Source organism: Henckelia pumila, chromosome 1, assembly GCF_033568475.1.
Source record: "Henckelia pumila isolate YLH828 chromosome 1, ASM3356847v2, whole genome shotgun sequence".
Taxonomy (NCBI): Eukaryota; Viridiplantae; Streptophyta; class Magnoliopsida; order Lamiales; family Gesneriaceae; genus Henckelia; species Henckelia pumila.
The window spans coordinates 139393514-139416111 of NC_133120.1; the positions used below are offsets into that span (position 1 = coordinate 139393514).

The 22598-nt window shown below is 36.8% G+C and overlaps 1 protein-coding gene across 1 annotated transcript; it reads right to left on the reverse strand.

The window, feature by feature from the left end:
• Positions 1–379: 379 nt before the first annotated feature.
• Positions 380–10477, reverse strand: LOC140875497 (transcription initiation factor IIA large subunit-like). Its single transcript, XM_073279200.1, has 11 exons — positions 10244–10477; positions 9835–10011; positions 9509–9754; positions 9275–9326; positions 9066–9124; positions 6319–6435; positions 3244–3339; positions 1235–1298; positions 997–1151; positions 813–896; positions 380–699 (listed from the first exon to the last, which is right to left on the reverse strand). The coding sequence occupies exons 1-11, from the start codon at positions 10364–10366 to the stop codon at positions 676–678; spliced, it is 1197 nt and encodes a 398-aa protein (XP_073135301.1). The 5' UTR covers positions 10367–10477; the 3' UTR covers positions 380–675.
• Positions 10478–22598: the final 12121 nt, after the last annotated feature.

Consider the following 22598-nt stretch of genomic DNA (forward strand, 5'->3'; position numbering starts at 1 on the left):
TTCTTTTAGAGCTGCAGATGACTTGTTTGTCTTACGGATCATTTCTTGTAACCATGCCGCTCTTATTTTCGATTCAGTTCTGATTACCTCGTTCTTTAGCAGTTCATTTTCACAGGTCAAATTTCTAGGATTCCCAATCATCAATCTTCTCTCCCACTCTCCCCTTGCATCTCTCCTTTCAGTTGTCGGTCAGTAAATCACCTTTCTGAAATTTAAGATCTCGTGTTGATTATGCTGTTTGTATCTAACTTTGAGCCTGCCAGTACAACAAGGAGTTCAACCTTGGTGATATCACTTGTGCTTCTTTCTTGACTATATTTCTTGCAGAAGTTACAATAATAATATCTTAAAAGAAAAAACCAATAAAGAAACTATGTGACACATCAAAAGGAAAATATTCTAATGGAATCAAAATCACTGACAAAATGTTGGAACAAGTATACAGTATATGAAGTGTTGCACCAGATCAAGGTTTTTACACTTCGAACGCATACACTGGAGGAGCTAAAACCACTCCTTATATGTACATGAAGAAACTCATTTGGATACCATCAAGTTTTCATTCCATGAGATTAAAAAAAAAAAAAAAAGACAGATTGATAAAGATCATAAATTACTCAAATTTTCTTCTGAGCGGCCTGGCCATTAAGCAACTTGAGCTTACACCTTTAAATTTCAAAAGTCGAATTCTCCTGTAGCCTGAATAAGAAACAAAACACCTAAAATTTTATTCTCCATTCCGAGACTAGAGAGAATCTAAGATGGGTTGATGATAAATAACAGTCGAAATTGAAATGTAAGGGAAAAAACACCTTGTTAAACAAAATGTCTTTGTTATTTATGTGCATGATACCATCCTTCAACATGCATTTCCACCTGCTCTTGGTTCTTGTCACCTATATAGGAACCATTATTGATTTTAAAATGATTCTAAAGATAAGATACCCCAATGATTTAGAACTATATCTTTATAGAAAAACGTACTACTCGTGGTACCTTGTCAAATTGAGCCAGAACCAAATGCATCGTGTTCAGATCTTCCCCTTGGTCAACATCATCCAACTCATCGTCGTCATCTTCATTCAATGGTTCATCATCATCATCATCCCCAGTATCAATCTGAACAGGAGCAGGAGTTGCCGCATGCATATCTAAAAATGCAGATAGTTGGAAAATCAAATTTGAAGCACAAAAGCTTTGATTTGGGCCAAGCTGCTAAACTACAATACTGTACCATTTGGTGCAGGCGTGTTCACTATATTGTAGTCTTCATTGACCACTCCTTGATAATTATAGATCTTCAAGTCAGAATGAAGCAAACAAGTTACTACAGAAAAAGTGACTGCCAGTGAACCATACACACAAGATAATCATACAGTGGTTCAAGACAAAAGGAACATTATTTTTCTGCAATGAATGCAAAGTAACAATTTCCTACCACTGCAATACAACACAAATATAAACTCGTCCTTATAAAAACTGGAGCAAACTGTTGATTAAAAAACGTCATGACCAACTCAAACAACGGAACAAGTTTCAATTTAAAGCAGTGATTACTAAAATGTACCAACATAGAGTAAAACACAAACCACCATGATTCTAAAAGCTATTCAGTCAAAACAGATTCACTTCCCATGATACAACGGATTCAATCTGCAACATTAAGGAGATGCACACACAGGTTTAATTAGCTCCACAAGAATGGACCCTAATTAAAGATTTCTGAAAACAACAGTACATTGATTTCTGAAAATACCAAAATCAAGGTATTGGGGCACAGTATACAATAGGGGTGACCGTGATGCAAATTAAATCATCAGATCGACCAAAGTTCAAACAAACTATAACTGACTGATGCTCATTTTCTAAGGTCATTCAAGTAAAGTTCAAATTGGTCTCACTTTTTCAAAGATAAATAGAGAATTGGAGTCTGGTTTTGAATTAGCATAATCTTCATATTAGACCCCTACACTAACTCGTGGACCTCTGGTCCACATTTGTATGTAACTTTAAACTTTTTTACCTATTAATAACATGACATTTGTTTCTGATCAAAAAAAATATTAACAATAATAATAATAATAATAATAATAATAATAATAATAATAATAATAAAACTAGGTCTCAGCAAATGCCAAGGGACAGCTGGCTGGTACATCTGTGGCACATCACAATATTCTTGTCGCCAAATTACTTCCGTGCATGATTTACGGGATAAACGAATGCAAACCAGCTCAAGCCAACGGTTCAACATAGATAGTATATCTTAATAGTAAAATTATTCAATTGTTTGCACCATCAGGCTAAATATTGAAGTTCCCTGAAACTGTCTAAAAGATGTGAAAGCGGTGACAGAAATAAGGATTATAAAATATTTTATTTCATTAGCCTCTATAATGGTTGAATATAATTGCCTTAAATGGTGATACAGAAAATTAATTCAGTCAGAAATCACACTTTATTTTGTAATGTAAAATTGATAATCCAAACTTTCCATGACTGAAAGTCATATAAACATTTCAACCTTTGAAGAGACTAGTATCATAAGGTGGAATTATTGACTCAAAAAATCTGTAGTAATCAGTCTCCCTTATTAAATCAAGAAAGAAAGCACTTTAGCTTTCTTGCATCTCATCCATCTTGGAGACAATCTATTAGGTTTTTGCCACTCATCAATATTTAAAGAAATATGGAAGCAAAAACACCTTTAGAGACAGAAGTGAGTTTGTAATGTTACCATCCTAGATGGATGCCCTAACCTCTAAGGTAACATCTTTGTGCATCCATCCACCAACCTCGGACCACCAATCCAAAGATTCAATTATGCATCTTTACAGTATCACAATGCAATATAGTGATGGTTCAAATATCTGGAAAACTGATTAGCTTACTATGTGCCAGAAACATATCCCAAAATCACTAGGATCGGCTAATGAATTATTGGACTTATCACGGTCAGTATCAGTAAAATTAAAAATATAAAAATAATTTACATATATGCCAACGTCATATGACTTCAGGCAAAAAAACAAAGGAATTAAGGCAATGTATTGGCAATCCAAATGCAGGAAAAATCCAGCACATCGCCATAACACAACATAAACTTCATCCAGTGCAAGATGTCAACAAGGACACGAGATGGTTCATAGTTCATACATAGTCACAGATTAATTGTTTCATAGTGATGATATGGTGAGCTGATAACAATGCAATTACTATTGCTGCTGCTGATATTAAACTCACATTGGGCGTAGAGAGCACATCATCATATGGATCAGGTATGGGGCCATCTAACTGTGGAATCCTAGATGGCGTTTGTTGAACGCTCCCTTGAACCACCTGTCAAATAACCGTGATATTTTAATTTCTGGAAAACCAAATCCAACACCCAATTTCAGTCAATAAACCCCTAATTCGTAGGGATGAGACTCCAATCAGAATTTTACTTCTTTTTCCTTGATCATAAACCCTTGTTTTCAGTATGTTTCCTGCTTTATTTATAGGATGTCTGATATGAGCCTAGAAAACACGGGCCATACTTCTTCAGAAAAGCATCAAACAAGTGTATAGCAGAAGAAAGTCCAGGACCAATGGGCCTACTCTAACAAGCCCACTAGGAGAACAACACACGTGAGGAGGAGAATGAATAAATGTGGGAAATTGTTTGAGAGTTAGTTACCTGTCATCATTTTCATTTTGAGTGCTACCAGCCTAGCTAGGGGAAGGAATATTATTCCTTTGTACAGAGATATTATCTATGGGAACAAGTTATCATTTCTAATTTTATCACTCCATTTTTCAGCATCTTCGTGTTGGTGTTCTTTCTATTTTATTTTACTGCAGTGGCCTTTTTTTTTAACCAGCTGCTAACAACGTCCTACGAACTGTAGTAGTTTATGTTCATAAAAACGAAAAAATATATCAATTCTTCATTTCCCAACATTAATGAACCTGCAGTAGGGAAGGGCAGATATTCTTAGACAGTTGAAATATATTTAACAGCTGCTTCGGTTAGAAAATTAGACACAGATCTCAGAAATCACAATCATCTATAACCATCATCTATGGTGATCATGATTTGAATAAGATCACATGTGCAAGTTGAACTACAATAAGACAACCATCATAAAAGATAACTGCTCGTACAAACAACACAGAAGCCAATTTTATTTTTATTTTTTTTTTAGAGAAACACAGAAGCCAATTGAAATGCCACTGAATTGGTTAATTCAACAGTTCTCCTCACAAGGAGAGTTCAGATGACAATGCCAATAAATAGCACTACCAATGGCATTAAACTGTGACCCTCAGGCAAGGCACAAAGTAACATCACAATGTGCCCTTATTCTTCCTGTCACAAAATAGAACCATGAAAAGATAGAGATATGTACACGTTATTCCTATCACACAAACAAAAAACCCAAGATAATATGAAGTTAATAACAAATGAATGATAGTCATCAATCTTTTCCATCTGCTTTGCCCCCATTTTTGTGAGTCTCATTTATAGTTTCCTACTCTCTAACCTTACTGTCTTTGTTCAGAGAAATATATCACACTATCACATAACACCACGAGTATTATCTGAAATCAATCACGGAAAAAGGGAAAGAAAAAATTTCACCTAATCAATCCAAAGGTACATTTAGTTCTCCAGAATGGGGAGATGAAGTAATCTAACGAGAAATAACCACTCTAAGAGTCACCATCTCAAAGAGGAGGTCCATTAATTCAAGGATCGCACGTTACTGCTGTTCAAGTGCTGAAAGTCGATCGACATAAATACGGAAAGGAGATGTGATACCAGAAGCAAATTTCACAAGCCTAAATTTATCACAAGAAGTTAACAAAAAATACGAATGAAGTGTTGAAGATTGTCCGAAGGATGCACATCAAGGCACACATGCACATAAAATTGTTTTGGCAATCAATAATATTGTTCCGTTTTTATCACAAATGAGTCTTCGAAAGTTATGCATACTTGGTCTTGTTTTCATGAATGAAATATTTTTTTCTGTACGTTTTAAGTAATGTAAAGTAAGTATAAGTTAGATTATTTAGTTTTTAATAATACACGTGGTATTTCAAAATTTGATAATAAATTATATGTAGTTGGAATATACTCCCTATGTCCTAAATAAAAACATCATTTCTTCTTTTAATTGTCCCAACTATATAGTCAAGTATCTATAATTTAGTTGTATTTACCACTATTTAATACATTAGATACTTTCAACAATTTTATTTTTTTAAGGGCTTCAACAATTTTTTATACTACCATTAAAACACTCATTAAATAAGGATAAACAATCATTAAATGGAATAGGAAATTAGTTTGCATAATTGCCTTTTTCAATGATATGCATAATATATGTGAAAAACAAACAAGCGTAGATATTTGAGAAGGACTTAGTAATACATTAGTAGAGCTGTTATTCAGATAGATGAAGGTTGAATCTAAAAACTATCTATCTGGAAGAATTAGAAATAGGGTGAAAGTGAACTTTCCAAGTTGGATAATTTGTCTGTTTTTACCTCACAGAAAAGGAAATTTTTCGGAAACTAAAACAAGCACAATCTTTGAAAATTTACTTTACAGGGATAACATTCAACGATAACCTTTCGCTAAACACTGACAAGTTCTTACTAGAAAACAAACTAAATATTGAGGAGAGGAGAGAGATTTGGTATTGCAAAAGAAAAGAAGGATTCACGACATGGAACCGCTTGACACAATCACCTGAACCAAAACTTAGATAGGTATTAACAAAAGATTGGTTCAAAATTCAGTTTCCAACAAACAAACTGGAACAACAGTCTAATACCAAAACATTTTTTACTTTCACTGCATGATAACAGCATCACAATTATTTCTATGATTCAGTGAAAAAAATAATAATGTACATAACCAGCAAAATAATGTCATATTAGCAATTGAATTATTCACTAATTTATAATAATTATTAAATAAATAAACACATCCAATCGATAATTTATGCACAAATTTATCTCAAATATAGGTTAACAAAAATAGCAAACCAAGTTTGCAAAAATATTTTGGTAGCTGACTTAACCACGCTATTTGGTTAGGTACATCGGAAGACAGATATTTCCGTTTTTGTCCATGTTATGGAAACTCTTTGTATGCATTATGATGTGCCACTGAGATTGCAGAACGGAAGATCTTAGAAAGCAACATGAGTTCATCAGGGAACTTGGAATTGTGTTATATGTAGCCTGGCAATAGCCTATTTTTTAGAACTTCTATGGTCAAAGGTAATTTACACTAACGGATAATGTGATAAGAAAAGGACCTACCTTTTGCGCATCTGATAGAAGGTCAGCAGCTCCATCTTGCTGTGGGATGTATCCACCTGCATGATATTGAGGAGGGAAGTCCCCTCGCTTACGTTTTCCAGAAGATACAAGGAAATCCTGCATTTATTTCTCAAGGATTATCTCCGATAGTTAGCAAAATTCAGTAAACATTAAAGACAAGGAACTTATACAGGAGAAATAGAATAAATAAGATATATCATTTCCATAATCCACATTTCATGCTATAGATGGATTCTTCAGCATTCAATTTTCAGATTAAGGCAAAAAGCCAAAATGTGAGAGATGCGAGGGGAAAAGTGGGATTATAAAGAATGAGAAAAGAATGTCTCCCAATTTTTCACTTTTCAGAATAGAAATCAGGTCAACAGACTGCAACATCACAACATCCGAAAAATCTTTCAACAATCTTAAATCTACCGAATTTCTACCAAACATTACATTTCTCTTCTAAGCAAACAACAAAGAAGTTCCTTGAGATATGCGGGAATGGGGGACTAGCATTCTCATTCCCTTTAATCTGACATGATGTTCATGGGCAGGGAAGATCTTACCCAGTTGAATTTTTTTTTTTTTCTAACAGGATTTATTCAAAATATGTCATCTTAGAGCTTGATTACATCATAATCCTTTCCTTACTGGGACAAACAACCTTCTTGAGGGCCAAAAAGATTTTATACCACCACAGTAATACGTGATTTGTTGATTTGGAACAACTACAAGAAAATAATCAGTGTAGAGTTCAATATCAAAACAAGGCTCTAAAATTCGCTAGGCGCCTAGGCCGCTTAGGCGGAGGCGGACACTAGGTGCCACTAGGCGGATTCCATGGATTAAGCAGAAATCGAAGCATTAACCTGACATTATCAATTGTATTATGCAGTTAACACACACACACACCATATGTCCATACAATTCAATTTCTCCCCCTTATTTCGAAAGTTAGGGCAACAGAAAATCGAAAATTGAAAATTGAAAATTGAAAGATGAATATGAAGTTGGGTATTGGGGCAAACCAACAAATCGGTATTCTTGTTGGACGTTGGTTTAGGGCCTTTAAAACTGGGTGTTGTTTAAAGTCCAACACAAAAAATATCAGGTTTGAAAGGGAAAAAAAATATACCTTTCATTTTTTAAAAGTTAAAAGCCCAAAATGAAAGTCCAAAAGTTCCTCGGCGCCTAGGGCCGCCTAGGTGGCCTAGGCCAATTAACTAGCGCCAAGGATGCCTAGGTTGGCCGACTAGCACTTTTTCAGTGCAGTTGGCCGGCGCCTAAGTCGATTTTTAGAACACTGTATCAAAAGATTCATGCCAGTTTACAAGGCAAGTTTTACAAGACTCCAATTTTTAGATTGAAGATTCAGCATATCCATGCCAGTTTACAAGGCATGTTGTATAAGTCTCTAACTTTTAGATCGTAGATTCAGCATAGAGTGAGAAAGCAGCATTTTTCTCAGTCTAATGAAAAGAAAACAAAAATAGAAGATGGCACATCATCTTTGGCATTCAAAGCTTAACAAGTAAAGATAATATATATAATTAATATAAGAACACAAAAGGGAGATGCCCAGATTTTTTTCCTGAGAAGACTCTGCATAAAGTAACATAAGGCAGTCCACACTAATTCCAGAGGAAATGGTTCAAAAAGATCTGGAATGCTGGCCTGTGACCCAAACTCAATTCGAATGACATCTAACATGAAAAGAACCCTAATAAATAAGAAAAAAAATAGACATTAAGTTATAAAACATAGTTAGGATAAAATACATTCTTGATTTTCCCATCTGGACAATAAACTTTAAAAATTTTAGCATCTGGACAATAAACTCTAAGAATTTCAGCATAATTTGATTTATGATTGGTAGATGCTTATTATAGATTATTTTCCAGGCAAACGGCACCATCAAGAAGATTTAATGCTTAGACATTTAAAAAATAAAAGATAAAAGATGAACTTACTAATCACACAACATATGAGAGAACTCTTCATTATATGTGCCAAAGCAGAAAGATGTGCTCACACAGCTTGGAGTACAAACACTCATTATACCAGGTTCATCTAAAAGACACGAGCATGCCACATTCATATAGATGTGTAGTTGAGCACAAATTTTAATTGTAGTCATAATCATCCCCAATGGTGTCATCAGCAAAGAAAACCGAAAGGCAAAATTTCCATGCTCAAACATTCTCCTAACTTTGAAGATAGATTTGATCAAGCACTCTTGCTGATTGACCTTTCTTAATTTTAAAGGAGCAACAAAGGACAAGAAATCCTTTTGACTTTACATCTGGAGTGATGGCACAATTAAAATAAATTACTTAAACAAGATTACCTATAGAAAAACAATATCTCAGTGACCCTTCACATATAACAATTTTGCAAATTATTTTTTTGAGACCCAAGGTTGTGTTGGTTAAATGAGAGTTTTAGGTTCTGTGAAAATGAAGGCACAAAAAAGGAAAGATCATTTACTAATCTCTCTTCCAAACCTTCAACACCTAAAAAACACGTGGACAAAAATTAAAATATCATTATAATTCCATTCAAGATAAGTGCAATCATTATGACCTCTCGGTTTCGTAGAACCAAATTTTATCCATTAAATGTAAACCAAATTTCAAGTAGGAAAAAATACATTCAAAGCTATTAAACAATTAAAAATGAACAAATAATAATAACATTCTATAGCAAACAGCTAAGAGACCAGAACCACAAACAACGGTCACCTGTGTTGCTGGCTGACGAGAAGCTCCCCTTTCAACTTCTTCACGACCTTCCACATAAGCTGCAAGGCAACCAGAACTAACGAAATGAAGATGGGACGTCACGAATTTTGACCAGTAGCATTATTAATTAGAGCATTCAACCATTTACATAGTTATCTGGTCACTATTACTTAATGGTTAGCTTCAAAAGCTTTCGTCCTTATACTCACCAACATTCACATCAAGAGGAGGCCTCTGATTCAACCAAGAAGAAGGAGGTTGCTGCAGGGGTAAAAAAAAAGGAAATTTTAGTTTTAAGAACTACCCAAAGACATGGAGAAAATACTCACCTCCTTAACGTATGAAAGTGAGCAAGATTGACCTATACTAGAAACAAATCTTCAAAATGGACAAAGAAAAATGGTGCCCATGCAATCGCAAGATTGCTCAGAAAATGATGTTACCATGTATGGATTAGGTCTTCCAACTCCAGTTTTTATGTCGGGAACCCCACCATTGTTATTAGCAGATGAAAACTCATTTGGGGTGATCGGGGTGCCACCAACAGAATCATCAAACAATGAACCACCATCAGTTCCTGGAAGGGGAGTCCGAGCTAATCCATGCAAAGGTGTCTGCACCATTCCAGGCAAAGGTGTCTGCGCCATTCCAGGCAAAGGAGTCTGTGCCATAGGAGTTTGCAACGGGGTCTACAAATCCCCAAAAAATAAAGTTTTCAATGCATGCTGTTAAACAACCTAAAAAGTAGCAGACTTCTGAATAAACTGACCGGCGGAAAGAGTAGATCAGCAGTTGGAGTTTCATACTCCTCAGTGCCATCGTAAGGCACGTTGAGGTCGTGCACAGGGTTAGGAGTGATAGGACCCCCTGCTGCTGTCTTTTGCCCTGCTGAACGGTCAATGGGACCCAATATTGCCCCAGATTGCATCATTTTCAGCTCCCATAACTGTCAAAAATCCACCACAAATTCACCAACCCATGTATTCCAGCCACAGATCCAATAATCTCAAACACCCTAAAACTAAAACAAAAGGCTCATCCACCACAAAATCACCGCAAAGATTCAATTGTTTACCAAGCAGAACCCGCCAATAAAACACCGCAAGCACGATTTCCTACTGATGATTCAACGAAATTGAAACAAAATCAATTCTGGCAACAGAAAGATAACGACTTACGCCTTGGAGCTCAGCCAGAACAGCCTCGCCAGGGCCTCCGTTGTTGATGAACTCATCGCGTACTTTGTTGATAACGTCTTCAATGACGTGAACATAAACGTTGCTAGTGGATGAACTCGCCATTTTCCCAGATTCTTTCCTAGAAATCAAGATCAACAGGCGAGCAGATTGAAGGAACCAATGAGGGTTTAGGGTTTGCGGACGACAATTTAGGGGAACAGAGAGGATATGAGAGAGAAGCCGCGGAACACAGATGGAAATAAAGCGTGGAATATAAATAGGTTTGCATCCATTTTCCAGAGTTTGTCCACGTGGCGTCAAACAATAGCTCTGATATTTTTTATCTTTGAAATTAAATAATGGACATTTCATTTTTAATGGGATATTTTTTTAATCTTAAAAAAAAATTGAAGATAATTAAAAGAAAAACTTTTGAAGTAAAAATATTATAATAATGCTAGAGGTACAACCAATATATCGTACAACGATATATACAACAATTATGTCGTGATATTTTGCTATTATCTCGTGAGATTTGATATGATATCGTGAGATTTTGTATTCAATGTATCGTGAGATTTGATACATTAAATTTTGTATTGATTTTTTTGTGGTGTAAAAATTGTTGTACAAATTTGATTGTGCATGTAGCATTACTCAAAATATTATTGTTTTCACTTATAACTTAAAAGGTGATGTAATAACTTTACAAAATAAAATTGGTGATTTAATAATATTCAAAGAACGTCTGCCAATTGAAATGTCGGAGCTATTAATTAATAATACTAACTACTATTTCGTTGCATTTTTTGCATTCTCGTACAATTTATTTTTAAACGAAAACAAAAAATAAAAAGAAATAGTAAAATTTTAAAAATACAAAAAAGAATATAGCGGTTTTTTAAACAAATAGTTACAAAAACATAATATATGTATCAATTTTTACAAAGTGATTGTCATTTTGGTAAATAATAAAACATCTAAAGACTAAAAAAGAGGAAACTATATAAAATGACTAATTTAATTTGTAATAATTTTGATTTTATTAAAAATTAAATTAGGATATAATAATAATTTCAAATCAAGCTTCATTAATTAATTGAAAATTGATTAATTAGAAGATTTTTACTATAATAATATAGTAAGATGGTAAGATAATTACGCGAAGTACGGTAAAACTCCGCAATTCACTTGCTTCGATCAGTTTAAATATATTTAATTCAGCATGGATTTACCATCTTTGTATGAACGTTTTATTAATTGGTGGTGGAGATTTTTCTAATTCAAAAGTTTGTAATCCTTAGATTATGTTTATTTACGTAGGACTATGTTGTGCAGGATTATTTGGAAGCTACAATGAGGGTAATATCCCTAAATCCATTAATTTTCATGTGGGGCCATGTGGCCAATTGATGGCCTTGAAAACTACATCTATGTAGCGTCGAAATACCCATTGTGCGGCACATCTCCTACCTACATCATTGTAGATCTCACATGAAATCAATATTTTCAATAGTTGAACTGATGGATTGAGCAATATCGAAAAGTTCATTATTTTTGTTCAATCGAGAGGAGTTTTCCTACCAACACATTCACATAAGAGCTTTGTTGTACAGAATTGTTGTCCAATTTGATTTACATGTTAGTTTTACTCGATGCACACGAAAAAAGTACTAGCTAGTGGCTATGAATGTTATGTCATAAAATCAACTTTGGTAAAATTAAAAAATAAAAAATAAAACGATTCATTGTTTTCAAAACCAGGTTCAAGATGGGTATATTTGAAACCCATATTTTAAGTCTATCTTCAAACAAATTAATTAAATGGTTCTATATATCCGACCAAAGCTAAAGTTAAAATTCATATAATGTTGTTGATTAATTTTAATTTTTTTTTTTCTGTTTTCTTTTGGTGTCCAAATGATATATATATATATCTAATTACCCTCAAATAACCAACAAAAAATAATTCGAAAAATCGAGTTAAATAACTAATATTAACATAAACAATGACCATCATGAAATTGAATGCATATATTAAGTTGGTACGGTGAAACAAATTTGTGGTTGAATGAATAACAATTGGTACAATTGGGTGGGTGATGAAGAAAGAACAAAAACTACAATCAAATGAAATCAAATAAAATTTCAAAAGGAGATTACTACATATACGAATGAATTAATATTGTAGGGTACTGAGAGCCGCCGCTTTGCAGATGGGGCAGAAGTTTTTGAGAGTGAGCCAAGTTTTGATGCAGTGGACGTGATATCTATGCCGGCAATCCAGAGTGGATATCCGATTGGTACCCAAGTCTTGTTGGCACACCACGCAGATTTCTTCTTCTTCTTCTTCTTCTTCTTTTTTGATCTCTGAAGTCCTCGTTTCCAAGAAATTGGAAACACGGTGTTTTGTATTAATGTTGGAGGCAGCTTCTTCCTGATGATGATGAGAATCCAGAACCCAAGTGTCGTCTTGGAGAATCCCTCGTCCGAGAGTAGTACTAAATATTCCCGATGGCTCGGAGCGAGTGCGAGTTTGCCTTATGGTGGCGGCATCGTCCAAGATCCAGTTTCCGTCCACCATCGCAGCAGCAGCAGGGACTCCGACATGACCGCCGCCGGGGAGCCGGATAATAAACACGGTGTTGTAGTGGAAATACGCCGCCGCCGCCGGCTCAGAAAACCCGTAGGAAACGTGGTGATACTCCATTAATTAATTGCAGTACTAGTGTGTGTAGATGGATGAAGTTTTCGAATGCGTATAATGAGCGAATATTGGGGAAGGAAGATGATCGAGTCTGTATGTATATATAGACAACAAACAAATCCCTCGTTCGTTTCGTCCAATAATGGAATGGGTTCCTAGTTTAATTTAGGAAACAAAATGGGTAATTATCTTATCATATCATATCCAATAAAATCCTTCCATAAATATCTCCCAACGGTCATTATATTCCAAATATGCTCATATTGATCCATTGCGCGTCTTTTGATGTCAGCAAAACTTTAACATAATTTTATTCATAATACAAGATCAATATGCATAATCTTCCCATAAATTATTTTTCTTTTAAACTATATAATATATATGTACAATACTAATTTTTTTATATTATAAAAATACTTGTCCTGATAAATAATATAAATAAATATATGAAATTTATTTGACTTTCAAATTTTAAAATATTATTTGAGATGGAGATTGTTTTGGTAATACGTGGGAAAACCAAAATAGAAATTGTACACGTGACTTCCATAATTAACCTTTAAGTCTACCCTTTTTTTAATGTTGTAATATTAAAAATTTATATTTCAAAACCCAAATTAAAAATTATTGTACTCTCTCTCTCTCTCATTGCAATATATTCTCGTTCAATTTTTATAATTATGATATTACAACTATTTTAATATAAGTCAAATTCATGATTAAAAAATATTAAACTCAAAAAAAATAAAAACTATACAAGCACGTGATACATATGTCCGATACTAGTGTATATATATATATATAATAAAATTGCATGCAATACGATCCCTCACCAACCTTTATTATTTTAATAAAAATCAAATTAATCATAACAAAAATATTAAAATCCAAAAAAAATTAAAAATAAAAAACTTTATAAGCACTCAACGCATGCACCCAAATATTAGTATATATATTATACACTATATCATATTATAGACTCAAGTGTGAACAAATCCATGAAAATTAACTTTTAATAACATAAACATTTTTAACAATAATTTGTTTCAGTCATATAATTATAATATATTAAAACACACTGAAATGAAATTTTAAAGTTTATTGTGGAACAAGAATACAAGATAAAAAGAAGGAAAATAATTATTTCCAAGAAACTACGTACAGGCCAGTCCATTAGATGTTAATGGCCACACCTGAAAGAGTGGGTGTCCGGTTAGCCAACTTGTGGCTAAGGGCTTTTATGACTCTATGTAAAACAATCTTTTGTTTAATATAATTTACACTTTTATAATGGTATTGACTTTATCTTTCTTCATATTGTTATATTATGATATAATATTGTTGTTTTGATAAAGAGCTTGAATATACTATAGTGTATGTACGATGTGGTTGCACATGGGGATGGCTATCATGAAACACATCTTATAGTCACTGTATATTCTAAACTGTTCCTAGTCAATTGAGCCGTCCGCAAAAAAAGGGATAAGGATCGCTCGAGATTGAGACTAGCATTTGCGATGCCGAGTACCACGTTTCATTGGTATGGAACATAGAGATGTTCAAAGCATGCAAATGGATATTCATATGATGAATGATCGAACTACCCTATTCGGACTTTCCAAGTGGTTATCACTTATCGAGTGGATAAAGTCCGCGGTTTTGGTTGTACACCATTAGTCCTTATTACTTGAAACATCATTGAGACTCTATATGCTAGTACTGTACTTTGACTCATTTACCGACTCTATTGGAGTCATCAGGTATCGGATTGGGTACAGTTACGACACATATAGGAGTCGATGCTTTGTTGTCAAGGATTCATCACATACTTGCGAGTGTGGATATCCTATGCGATTTGAGGAGATATTAGTGTGATGAATCTCTGGCCAGAGTACATGATGTGTTTTAGGTTAATTGGTTATCCTAGTAACACATGCGATGTCACTAATAGATTTCCAAGATGTTGTGCATAGTTATCGAATCTCGAACGACTCTCGATGCACCAATGGTTGTTGATTCGATCGGGATATTTGGTTGAAGTGACCGTACTGTACGCTAACCAAAATCTACTGGTTCTTGCAGGCACTATCAGTAATACCTAGGGAATCATGGGGCGATGTTGCTAGACGCTCTTACCATGATTCGATGGGTAAGTCGGAAATTGTTGTTCCGAGTCACAAGGAGTTGTGAGCCCACGGCTAGCTGTATTCCTGAACCATTGAGGGTTACACAAGTAATGGATTACTAAAACCCCGTAGAGATAGTTAAATTTAAAGAGTTAAATTTAATGAAAGAGAAGTTGGACTTCTTAACTAAAGGGAGTGAGATTTTCTAAAATGACATAGGGATGTGCTTTTTTGGAAATCACTGAATTCGGATTCAGAAAAATTATCCTGACTCTAAAAGATGCAGAAATGGTTTCTGTGCACATTGGTAAAATCAGTTTATCAATCGGAGTCACGATGAATTTTATATTAATTTTTATAACAACGGGCTTGGCTTGTTGGGCTTAAGTTATGGATTATGGGCTTTAAGGAGTTAGAGTCCTGATACAATTATAACTAGAAATTATCTATAAATAGAGGTGTTGGGTTCGAAAATCAAAGACTTTGAGTCTTATAATTTTCGAAATTACACTCTAAATATTTGAAGGGGATTTTCGAAATCCTCTGTCCCTTTCGGAGAAAATTCGGCTTGTGATTTTTATGAAAAATTACAATCTGAATTAACAAATCATATCTGTTTATTCTCTACGCAAACTTCTGATTGATTTCTAGTGCAGTCAATCAGAAGGTTTTGTTTTCTATTCGTGGACCTGATTGAAGAAACGTTCGTTCATCAGTTCCGGGGATATACAACAAGAGCAGATTAAATTCTGTTGGTGTCCATAATCTCGCTTCGAAATTTTAAGGTAAAATATTTAATTGTGATTATTTATTTTACTTACACAATTTAATCGTAAAAGTTTTGATACCCAGATATGGAATCGTTCCATATTAATAAAATAAATTTTTAAACTTCCGCTGCACCGGGTATCAATTCTAATTGATCTGAACACCGTTTTCCAACAGTGGTATCAGAGACAGGTTGCTCAGATCAAACGATTAAATTAATCGATTGTACAAAATTTTTAAGCCTCGTTTTTGAAACAAAACAAATTTTTAAAAAAATCAAAATTTTGACGGGCAAAACACGGGCAGCGCACGATGCTGCCCATGGGCAGCGATGTGATCGCTGCCCAGCCCGAGCCCCGTTCGGGGCATGGGCTGCCCGGGATTGTCCCAGGCAGCCCGGAAAATTAAAATTTTAATTTTTTAAAAATTTTGAATTTTTTAAATTCTTGTGTTTGATCCGATCAAAAATTGTTTTTGATTAGATCACGAGGCATCGGATCGAATTGTTCGAGTCCAAAATTTTTAAAATTGATTTTTGGATAAATTTGAATTTTTGAAAAATTTATAAATTTTATCCGTTAAATTAAATTTTATAAAATTAATTATTTTGGTACAATTGATGATAAGATATGATCTTATGTATGGATAAGATAAAATATGATTTTATCTTTTAAATTATGATGTCATTGCATGTTTATCCAATTATTTAATTATTGAATTAATTAATGGATAAAGGATGATCGATTGCCATGACCAATGTTTTAGGTGTATGTTAGGTGATTTACATTTGTCTTATTGTTGTTGGTGTTTATTAATGGGCTTGGTTTATAGCCCAATATGATTGTCATATGTAATAAAAGTGGGTCTGGTTTATGGCCCGTTCCCACCCCTAAAAATGTATCCCATATTTGTCATCGAAATTTATTGTAAATTTATTAGACTTAGTGAGAGACAAAGATTTGAAGAAATGGTGGGCCCAGCAGACAATGAAGACCGAAGAAATGTAAATTGGAAGCACAATGTAATAGGATTGCATTGCATACTTGCATAACACCTAGGATTGGACTTAGACTCGTGATTGGCAACCACAGGTCGAATAGTTAATGGGATCGATCATCCTTTAATAATATATGATATTATTGATGTATGCATGTTTAGACTAAATTGTATGAATCCCGCAAGCATACATATATTTGCATGATGAGACAAATTTTCAAAAATAAAATCCCTCATTTTAAATATGATTTAAAATTGATATCAAGATAAACAAAAGGGAATTTTAAATATTGTTTAAATATTCCTACCTTCCATCAACGATCAATGTATGTGATGCTACCCGCGGATACGGTCCGGCTCATATTATTGGGGGGGCCCGTTCGTCGGAAATCTGTACATTGGATCGACACATGTTGTAAGTTGGGTGGAACTCCCATGGGATTGGCTCATATTATTGGGGATCCACATGGCGACCGTCCATCACAACTTAATATTGATGGGTCATCTTGACATGTCACAATAAACGGCGTCATATTATTGGGCCCTTATTGGACATGAGGTAAAAACATGGAGGTTGCTTTGGAAGCAATTGGGCTCTACCTTTTGAAAATTATGGTTGGCTGATATTATTCGGGACCATAGTTTGTCAATTGGACTCCATGTTCCCACTAAAGAAAATGTTTCTCGTTTTCACTAGAGGGTCGTGAAATCGTCAAAATAGTGGGAGTGTAATTCATAAAAATAAAATTTGCCATATTTTATGTCTTAGTAAATTATTAAACAAATCATCGATTATTGTCTGTTTCATCTCAGTATTTCATTACAATGAATTCGTAATCCACATGTTTCAATTCTCGAACAAAACAAATTTTATGGCGCAATCTATACAGGATGGTTCCATAAGTTAAGATTGTCCTGAGTTCGGAAAAGATTTTCTAAGTGTTAGAAAAGGCTTCTCCGAAAACAGCCTCGGCTGATGTAACTGCCGAAAGGTTGGCCGAACTAGAGACATGGTTGGACCATGATCTCAAGGCCAAATGTTACATGCAAAATTCGACAAGTCTAAACAAGTTTTCCATTACTGCAAGAAACCCGGTCATTGGAAACGTAACTGCAAGGAATACCTCGAGCAGTTGAGAATTGCAAAGGGTATGTTTTACATTGAAATAAATGTTTTACTTAATACTACTTCTTGTATATTGGATACCAGATATAGATCTCTCATTTACAATGAGTTGCAAATCGAGGTGGAGAATACTGAAGTACCGAGTTTTTGGACTATCTAAAAGAGAATGGGATTCTCTCTCAGTGGACTCCTCCTATGACACCTCAGCTTAATGGTGTTTCGGAGCGTCGCAATCGAACTTTGTTGGACATGGTTCGATCCATGATGAGCTTCATTGAGCTCCCACCTTTGTTTTGGGGCTACGCGCTTGAAACGGCACTATTGTTGTTAAACAACGTCCAAACTAAAGCAGTAAATAAAACACCATACGAGTTATGGAATGACAAAGCTCCTAAGTATTCGTACTTGAGGATTTGGGGATGTCCTGCTTACGTGAAGCAGACAGTGGGAGATAAGTTGGATAGTCGATCCTCCTTATGTTATTTTGTGGGGTATCTGAAGAATTCTATCGGATATTATTTCTATCATCCTAATGAAACAAAAGTGTTTGTTTCAAGGAATGCCACCTTCTTGGAGAAGGAGTTCTTATTGGATAAGAAAGGCAAAATGATGAAACTCGAAGAAATTCGAGAAGAACCCGAGATACAAAATAGCGATCCTACACCTCAAGAATCATCACAAGACACGCCTACTAATAGGAGATCCGAGAGGACTTCTAGGCCTCCTATTAGATATGGTCTTCTTCTTGAAGGAGATCAAAGTGAACCCGACATTGGATGTGATCCAAGAAACTTCGAGGAAGCAATTTCTGATGCGGATTCAAATTTATGGCTTGAAGTTATGCAATCGGAAATAGATTCGATGCATTCTAACCAAGTTTGGTCTTTAGTAGATCCTCCCGATGGAATTGTTCCAATTGGGTGCAAATGGATCTACAAGAGAAAGCTTGGGCCTGATGGAAAGGTATTGACCTACAAGGCACGATTGGTGGCAAAAGGTTATACTCAAAGACAAGGAGTTGACTATGATGAAACCTTTTCACCAGTCTCAATGTTCAAGTCCATAAGAATCCTTATTGCCATAGCAGCATGGTATGACTATGATGTAGTACCCCGTACCCGAAATCAGTAATTAAGGGATTAATCATAATTACTTAAATAGAGTTTGGAAGCTCCGAAGGTAGGTTCGGAAGTTCCGAACAGGATCGGAAGCTCCGATGCAGGATCGGAAGCTCCGATCATATTACGTCATCCATGACGATTGGCTAGATCGGAAGCTCCGATCAGGGCCGGAAGCTCCAATCACCCCTATCCGGAGTCAACAAGTGTTATTTTGACACGTGGCAGATCAGGATCTTCGGAATCTCCGATGGCAGGATCGGACGTTCCGATCGAGGTTCGGACATTCCGATCAAGGATCGGAAGTTCCGATCGTTGTCTATAAATAGAAGGCCGAGACTTCACTTTCATTTGCCAATTCCGAGTTCTCCTTTCCATTCTAGTCCTTTTGGAGCTGTTCTAGTCTTCTTAGGCTTGGTCCGGAGGTCGGCGAGGCGTTCGGTAGTCGTAGCGGAGTTGTGCCCAAGTTCTGGAAGCACCGACATCAAAGGGCTAACGACGGACGAAGGTATAGCTTTTGCTTCCTATAAATATTTAGGAGTATGCAATAGCTTAGTTAAGGCTTTTAGAGCACTTTAATGATAGTAGTATCATTTGGCAGTGTAGAGCAGACTATAGGCATGGACCTAGAGTTGGTAGAGCTTGCACTGTGTTGAGGTACGGAAGTACTGTTCGAGATATCCTGACTGAGTATGCATGTATTATGTGGCTGCATGATTTATATGACATGATATTATGCTGCATTCATTTGCATCTTGCTGTATCTCTTTCGAGATGTCTGTTAGTAGGGTTGTACCCTATCCTGTTAGTGGATGGACTTCCATCGATTTGGGTCCGGCGTATCCATGGTTATCTCGGTATGGGAGCCACCTCCTGAAGCGACGGCACAGCGTGCTACATACCAGGGCCCGGTCTGTCTCGGTTATCTGATCCTTGACCTCGAGTCTATAGGGAGTTCACTTTGCATGCATGTATACTCATACTCTCGTACTGAGCATTTTATGCTCACGTCTCGTACTCTGTATTTTCTGGACACCCTATTCCATGGGGCAGGTTTGCGTTTGGACGAGGAGGGTGGATCCTGGAGGGGCTAGTCAGTGGTTGGCCAGCTAGAGCTTCGTCTAGGTTTTTATTACTGTTGTTTGGGTTTATACAGCTATTCGATTTGGTTGTATATTTATTTGGATAATTACAGATTCCTTTTCTTGGGATTGTATAACGTTTATGGTTTCCGCAGTTTTTTTCTGATATCTGTTTAATTAAGTAAATTGCATGCATAAGTTCTGTTTAGTAGGTGATCCGGGTAAGGGTCACTACATTTATGGTATCAGAGCATGCAAAAGAATTCTTGGGATTTAGTCTCATCTTGAGGTATTTTTGTAGATGGCAAATCGTGACGATCGGAGTTCTCATGGCAGTGTTGGTGGGCGTTGGGGTGATGCCGACCGGGAGCCTCGTCGAGAACGGCGTCATTGTCATCATGACGACGAGCGTTTCACTGTGCGTCGATTCTTAGCTATGGGTCCTAAGCCCTTAGTTGGAGGTGAGTCTCCGGAGGATGCGGAGAACTGGTTAGACCGCATGGAGACGACTTTTCAGACTTTCCAATGCACCGAAGAGCAGAAGGTGGAGACCCTTGGCTATCTTCTGGATGGGCGTGCGCGCAGGTGGTGGAGGTTTACTTCTGCACCTTTTGTTGCGGCAAAAGGAGTGGCCACCTGGGTCGAGTTCCGCACAGCTTTCCAAAAGCGGTATTTTCCTCCTGCACTCCGATAGTCGAAGGCGGGCGAGCTACTGAGTCTGCGACAGGGAGCCATGTCTATCGATGAGTATCAGCAGAGGTTCTTTGATCTGCTATCCTATTGCCCCGAGATTGCTGATAGCTCAGAGATGAAGTATAATCTGTTCCTTCAGGGCCTTAACCCTGAGATCCATGACCGTGTGGCGGTTGGTGACGACATGTCCTACGAGGGTTGGTGAGCCGTTGTCACCAGGTGGAGGACAGCATTCGACGGAACAGGTCTTTCCCTCAGTCGAGGCCTGCTAGTTCTTTGGGTCCCCGTGCCCAAACTTTCAAGAAGTCTGGATCTTCTTCTTCCTCTGGTTCTGGAGGTGTTGTCCGTTACGGTAAGAAGGACAAGTGTGATCACTGTGGGAAGAACCATCCATCCGACAAGTGCCGTAGAGCTTCTGGAGCATGTTTCCGTTGTCGAGAGACTGGTCATATCCGGAGGGATTGTCCACTGTCTGGGGGAGGCGGTTCTGGTTCTGGTTCAGGAGCGGGTTCTCAGGCCACCGTTCAGCAGAGGTCGCAGGGATAGTCTGCTGGGAGTTCTCATTTGAGGCCACGAGCTTCTGGCCAGGTGTTTGCCCTGAGACATGATCAGGCAGTGGAGGAGAATGAGAAAGTCATCGCAGGTACATTTCTGCTTTATGGTATACCTGCTCTTGTACTTATTGACACTGGTGCATCTCATTCCTTCATTTCTGCATGTTTTGTTAAGAGGCATAAGTTACCATGCATTGCACTAGACGTAGTGATGTCTGTTTCTACTCCGACGGGCCAATCTGCTTTGGCTAAGCGTCTAGTGATGGGTTGCCCCTTAGAGTTTGAGGGTAACATTTTGATTGCGAATCTCATGGTCCTGGCGATGGACGACTTTGATTGCATTCTGGGAATAGATATGTTGACTACCTATCGAGCTTCAGTGGACTGCTATCAGAGATTAGTACGCTTTCATCCGGAGGGGAGTGAGAGCTGGTTTTTCTATGGTGAGGGAGCGCGACCCCCGATGCCTTTGGTATCAGCTTTGAGAGCCTGTCGAGCTCTAGAGTCTGGCGGGAAGGGCTACCTTATCTATGCAGTTGATTTGTCCGCTGAGAGTATTGGGATAGAGAGCATTCCTGTTGTGGATGAATTTCCAGATGTGTTTCCTGATGAGATTTTGGGTTTTCCTCCTGCTAGGGAAGTCGAGTTTGGCATAGAGTTGATGCCGGGTACTTTGCCTATTTCTAGAGCACCGTATCGTCTGGCTCCGTCAGAGATGCGTGAGTTGAAGAATCAGCTACAGGATCTTTTGGACAAGGGGTACATTCGTCCTAGTGTATCTCCTTGGGGAGCTCCTGTTCTCTTCGTAAAGAAGAAGGACGGGTCGATGCGGCTGTGCATTGACTATCGGCAGCTGAATCGAGTCACTGTGAAGAACAAGTATCCGTTGCCTTGTATTGATGACTTGTTTGACCAGCTGCAGGGCACGTCAGTTTACTCCAAGATTGACTTGAGATCTGGGTATCATCAGTTGAGAGTCCGTGATCAGGACGTAGCCAAGACTGCATTCCGTACTCGCTATGGGCATTACGAGTTCCTAGTGATGCCATTTGGTTTGAATAATGCGCCGGCTATATTCATGGATCTGATGAACCGTGTCTTCAGGGAGTATTTGGACAAGTTTGTCATGGTCTTCATTGACGACATCTTGGTGTATTCGCGTAATACAGAAGAACATGTTTCTCA